The 6436-nt window shown below is 37.1% G+C and overlaps 1 protein-coding gene across 1 annotated transcript; it reads right to left on the reverse strand.

Moving 5' to 3' along the window:
* Positions 1–292: 292 nt before the first annotated feature.
* On the reverse strand, positions 293–3978 carry cfap300 (cilia and flagella associated protein 300). Its single transcript, XM_037795192.1, has 7 exons — positions 3750–3978; positions 3580–3661; positions 1953–2022; positions 1666–1823; positions 1409–1581; positions 1206–1272; positions 293–616 (listed from the first exon to the last, which is right to left on the reverse strand). The coding sequence occupies exons 1-7, from the start codon at positions 3857–3859 to the stop codon at positions 485–487; spliced, it is 792 nt and encodes a 263-aa protein (XP_037651120.1). The 5' UTR covers positions 3860–3978; the 3' UTR covers positions 293–484.
* Between the last annotated feature and the right edge of the window lie 2458 nt (positions 3979–6436).

Here is a 6436-nt window from a genome sequence, read left to right on the forward strand (position 1 = left end):
ATCGCACAATATGATAGAATATTGTAACAGTAAGTCATTGCAGGTAATGTTGAGATGGAGCACAATCGAGTTTACAAAACACTGCAAACAGTTTAGTATTCAAACTAACCATTGTGAAATGTCCTGCTGCATTCGAGGTGGAAGTGCTGCTGCTGCTGGGGCCTCTTCCTCTTCAGAGTTCGACTCAGGGTCAAACTGAACAGTCATATTTCTAGCTGTAGCCATTATACGTTATTATGGTTTGGAGGTGTCTGAGACCTATAATAACTTGTTTAAATGGAATATAATATGAGACCTTTAAAGCTGCTTATTTTTTGACATATTTTAATAGAACAAAAATAATGAACCCTTCTCCTATGCAAGTCTACTGGGAATTGATTGTGTACAAATGATTTCTGGGTACAGCTCCCAGTCTGAGCTTCTACATACACATGCCCACCAGGAATCTGCCGATATCTACAAGACAACTTCCAGTTCTTCGCCGTCACAGATTGAAGTTTCCTACTCCGTAGCGGTGGTGGAACAAAGTCATGTGTCGTTTGAAGGGGTCGACAATCAAATAGGCAAACGTCTGCTCCTCCTCTCGTTCGCCAGGGTAACATCGCCCAGACTCATCCTACAGAGGATTAATAATACAATATATGTGTCTAAATGATGAGGACAATTCAAGTATATGTGGAGGACAGCAGTGAAATTTACAATTCAAATAAGAACTACAACTGTGCCACTCTTAATAACGCCATCCATGACAGTTTATTTGTTGAAGAGTCTGTGATATTGCATCTACAAAGCAGAGCAGTAGTCCTGTTGATTCCTAACGGTGTGGTGGTACAACACTGTAGAAACTTACTGTGTATAATTAGCAACCGTTTCAATATAAGTACAAATGTTAAGTTAATACATAAATGTTTACATTAAAGGTACAGTGCGTAGGCTTTGGCGGCATATAGTGGTGTGGTTGCAGATTGCAACCAACTGAGTAACCCTTCGCTCACTCCTCCCTTTCCAAGACTGTGGTAACGTCTTTCAGGTGATTATACACTAAACATAGTTTTGAATATTATATTCCAGTTCTGCTAATAAATCCCCTGAAATGTTACACACTGTTCCTTTAATTGCATTCATCAGGTATCTTACAATGGCTTTGAATCAACAGCCAATTAGAAGTATAGTATATACAAACAGACATTGAACCAGTCACTTACATAGGCCAGGACTTTGAGGACTGTGGAGACAACACTGATCTTCTTAGTCTCTGGATCCTTCTGAACGCTGCATAGTAAAGGGTAGAATTACAATGTTATTATTAGATCAGAACATATCTAATATAACCTGATCAATAATCGTTTATATAGTTGGACATTGTGGTTTCAAGCATGGCAGCAAAAGATGGTCAGATTCTGCCCACCTGATCAGGTCTTTGTAGATGTGCTTTGTGGTGCTGATGTAAGGCTGGATGGCGTCTTCATACTGACAGAGCTCTCCTCCTAAACACAGGTGCTTGAAGAGGCGAAACAGAAGCTCTCCTCGCTCCTCTCTCCCGACCACATAGTAGTGCTCAGAGTCCTCCTCCTGCAACATCTAGAGAGGAACAGAGGAAGACTTGGTCTGACCCCATGTCAAATACATACTGTAGATGGAGACTGACAGAAAAGAGAGAGCAACCTGTCTGAGCTCATCATAGTCGGGGTAGACATCATGAAAGCATTTAACTACATGTCCAGAGGGCCTCAGGATCCCACAAGAGTAGATTGGGTCAAACAGCTCCATGGAGACCTTAGTGCACGGCACCGGTTCCACGTCCACACGCATCACCGGCTTGTCTACAACAAATGCACACACACATAGAAGTCAAAAACATTTCACCGTGATTTGACTGCAAATATTGTCCAGCAGATGAGATCATATTCCTACTATCAGTGATGAAAGGCTTTGTGGAGGACATGACATACCAAGAGGCACCCAGGCTCCGACCTCAATCCTCCTCAGACTGGATACCACGTTGGGATCTCTGAAGAAACACTGCGTATTACAGAGTGACATCAGGAGCATTCAAATATGATTTAACGCATGAAGACACTTTATCAGAGCAGACAACCGGTAGGCTAATTGTTGTATTTAAGCATCACATTCACATCAATCACAATGGGACTGAGAAAGACGACCAGTGGTGGAAGAAGTACTCTTTTACTTGAGGAAAAGTAGCAATACCACAATGTGGAAAAGTGAGTAGTAAAAGTCCTGTATTTGAAATTTTACTTGAGTAAAAGTACAATAGTATTAGCATCAAAATGTACTTGCTACAAGTAAAAGTAGCCCACTCATTATCCAGAATGAGCCATTTCAGAATAATATATAGACCTATTATATGATTGGATTATAATTATTAATGTGTACATCACTTTACCCTTACCAAAAATAAGTTTATTCAAGTGTGCTATTAGTATACTTCTTTTAAACTTAAAATAAGAGAGTATACTTTCAGTTTACTTTTTAAATACTTATCAGAAATATACTTCACAAAAGTATACTTAAGTATGCTTGGCTTATACTGACAAGTATACAGACAAGTCTAAATATACTTGGCTTATACTTGTAGTTAATCTTTTGATAAAGAGTATAATTAAGTATTGTTGCCTTACAGGAAGGTCAACTTGGCTTGTAGTCATGCTTACTTTTTGATAGAGTAGCCTATTAAAGGATGTTTTGTAATGAATTTACTTCCATTCATCAAGGATTCTCCGTTCACCGTGGAGGCATGTGAGAAAAAATAATTTTTGTTATTATTATTTTTTTGAATCATCACAAAACATCTAGTTAAATAGCAAAAGGAGCAGGTATCTTTATGTAATACATAAATCATTGGCTAAGTACTATAAGTTAACGTTTACTTTCATAAACTATACTACATACTTGGGGGGGAAATATACTTGAACTTTACTTAAGTATACTTCATAAAATAAACTTGAAGTATACTACTTTTTCATAAGGGTAATGTTGCAGCTGGTACAGGTGGAGCCAATTTAAAGTACTTTATGTACTGTTGGGTAGCTCAATCCATAAATAAACATCATAATTGATCAATTGATTTATATTTTAAATTTAATAATCTGACTGCAAAGTAACTAATAACTAAAACTGTCAAAAAATAAATAAATGTAGAGTGAAAAGTATATAGTAATATACAATGTAAATACTCAAGATTCAAGATGTTTATTGTCACGCCGGTTATACGGGTACAATCGTGTAAAATGTTTTTTGCTGGGAAGCTCCTTTAAAAATAATAAGTTATATTACAATAATAAAAGGAAATACTCTGTACAAGGCATATTAAGAACATATACAGTATAAGATATATGATTGAGGTATTGCACTTGTTTATTGCACTTTTTGTGTGAGAAAGATTCGTACTTTACTCAAGTAAAGTACTTCAAAATTGTACTTAAGTATTAGGCCTACTTGAGTAATGTACTTTGTTTATCCCACCACTGGGCATCACTTTCAGTTTTCCATAGTAGTCAGTGGTTATACTGTAATTTCAGACTGAGTAGTGATCTAATGTATCATGGTTGGTCTTACCAGTGCAAACTCTTCACTGTTGTGAGGCTGAAAGCACTGGTCAAAGCTGAAACACTGAGCTGAAATCCTCCCCAGCATGGACCTGAAATCACCACACACATCTGTTATCATACAACCTTTAGGAGACAGAGGAAGGAGACCATCAGGTTAGTTATATTTCATATATTCACCATTTCATCAACAGTTGTAAAGTGTCTTTGTCCTGTAGGAAGGAGAGCTTCTTGGAGGGAAGAGGACTAAAAGAAAAAGTTGGCTCCAACGTGTATTCCTCTCCTGCCATGTTTCTTTTAGTTGTTGTTGTTAACCCACAGAAACAAAAATAAACAGTGAAGTGTCTCTCATTCACAAACCAGTGGCAGTTGTAAGTGTTTACTGGCCAATCAGCGACAGGAGTGCTCACTAACAGCCAATCAGCGTCTAGATTGATGACGGAGCGGTTGGTCTTGCTGTTTCGTGTACTTGTTGCCAAGACAACGGACTCTTGTCTCTTCTTAGCTTGTGGCTAATTGTTAGCACAATTTTTCAAAAAGCTAAGCATCCTTGTTTCTTTTAATTTCTTAGCTAGTGACATATTTTTATCCTCATAAGTTTATGCTGTAAATGTATTTATTACCTACTAGGGTGAATAAAGGTTTAGCCAGGCGACATGTCCTCACAGCCACCAGAGAGCATCCTTGTCCTGCTTTACAAACACAATCATTTTGCTCTCTGCACTGTTTTAAAGGGGACATATCCTGCTCTTTTTCAGGTTCATACTTGTACTTTGTGTTTCTACTAGACCATGTTTACATGCTTTAATGTTTAAAAAACCCTTTATTTTCCTCATGCTGTCTGCCTGAATATACCTGTATTCACCCTCTGTCTGAAACGCTCCATTTTAGTTCATTTCGATGGAATTGCAACAGAATTGCGTTGCTAGGCAACAGCTTGGGTCCATGTGTACTTCCTGTCAGCTGATGACATTCACATACACTGCAACAGGAAATAAACTGGCACACATTTAGAATGTTTACGTTTAAAACTGTGAAATGGTCTAAATATCGTAGATTTGTGACATCACAAATGGACAGAAATCCTGACAGCTTGTTTCAAAAGCTCAGTTTCTGAATACGGACTGTGTGTGTTTCTCTGTGCGTTTCGATACATTCGCAGTATTTATATAGAACTCAAACCTGCTTTATAATATAAAAGCCATGAAAATGTCACTTTTTACAATATGGGACCTTTAAATCCAATTTGTTGTGTTTTTGTCCTCAGTCTTTCTTCTCTTTCATACAGTCCCTTACAAAAAAGAAGTATATTTCAAGTTTATTTTATGAAATAAACTTTAAGTTCAAGTATAATCCCAAGTATAGTTTATGTAATAAGTATACTAATATCAATGTAATGGTAGTATACTTGTAGGTGTACTACTTCAGTACTTTTTAGGACTAAATTGGCCCACTTTTTAGTTTATAAAAGTATACTTTACTTTAAATGTAAGAGTAATAAACTTTGAGTACACAGCTAGTTTACATCCACGTTGTATTTTGTACTGCAACTATAAAATGAACTATACTCCAAGTGAACTTATAGGTATACTGTTAGTTTATATACTTGTAGCCCACTTTTTAGTTTATGAAATTACACTTTAAAGTATACTCTAAGTAAACTACTAGTTTAAAGTTTTTAGTATACTTGTCAGTTTTCTTTACGTAAATTTATAGTACTTAGCCAAATATACTTTTCTGTAAACTTTTCAGTGTAAGCCAAGTATACTTGGACTTTTCGGTATACTTGCCAAGTACATTTGAACATTTCTGTATACTTGTCAGTATAAGCCAAGTATACTTATATATATATTTTTTTTTTTTGAGTATCTGTGATAAAAAGTAAACTGAAAGTATACCTTCTTATTTAAAGTTTAAAAGAAGTATACTAATAGCACCCTTGAATGAACGTCTTTTTGGTAAGGGTCAGGGTTTGTGTCATAATGTGAGTGAAGGTAGTTGTTACTGTTAGATATCCTGTCACCGTGTTTATGAGGACAATAGCTGCTCTGTGCTGTGCAATGCCTTGTGCAACTGTTGACAACAAACAATCTGACCTCAGGGTCAATTTACTCCCTTGTTCTGGATGATATAGACCATGTGACACGGTGGAAAGCTCCATCATGGATGAGAAGTCCTACAGTATACTGTTCATTCATGTGCTAACGCCTTGCCTTCTCACATCCCTCTCTTCTATTCTTACAACATCACCTCTCTTAGTATAATGTGTACTTCTTATCTAAGCGCCCTGAAGTGAAGCACAGATGTATCTCCAGATGTTTTGACCAACCTCTTGCTCAGATTTGCTTCAGATGAATAAATGTTCCCTTGTAAATGTTGTTCAATCTGGCAGGAACACCTGAGCTTCAGGAACAAAAAGGGCAATCTCTCTTTTATCACCAGCTTTATAGATTTCTTTTGTTTTTACACCCATATCCAAAGGGCACTGCCTTTTCTGCAGCTTCACGCTAGGCTGCAAATGCTTCTGTGCTTATAGAGTATGTGTTTACTCTTGTCAATCTATATAGGATCCCCCTCCATCCTCGAAACTCCCTACAGATCCCTACAAATATTTTTATTCATCCTGGCTCAAATACTCATTTCATTCCCAGCATTCCAGGATGGTGGAGGATGTGGGACCCTTTTGATCCACATTCCAGTATAGGACGCCCAGACCTTGATATTCTCCAGAGCCAAGAACATCCTGCGTGGACAACCTGAAGTCACGATAATCATGTTGTATTGTCTGTTTAATTTAAAAATTAGAAGTTGCTGCCTGACAAGACTCATGAAATGTATTATGTGTACCCATTAGACATATGTTTATA

Source organism: Sebastes umbrosus, chromosome 15, assembly GCF_015220745.1.
Source record: "Sebastes umbrosus isolate fSebUmb1 chromosome 15, fSebUmb1.pri, whole genome shotgun sequence".
Taxonomy (NCBI): domain Eukaryota; kingdom Metazoa; phylum Chordata; class Actinopteri; order Perciformes; family Sebastidae; genus Sebastes; species Sebastes umbrosus.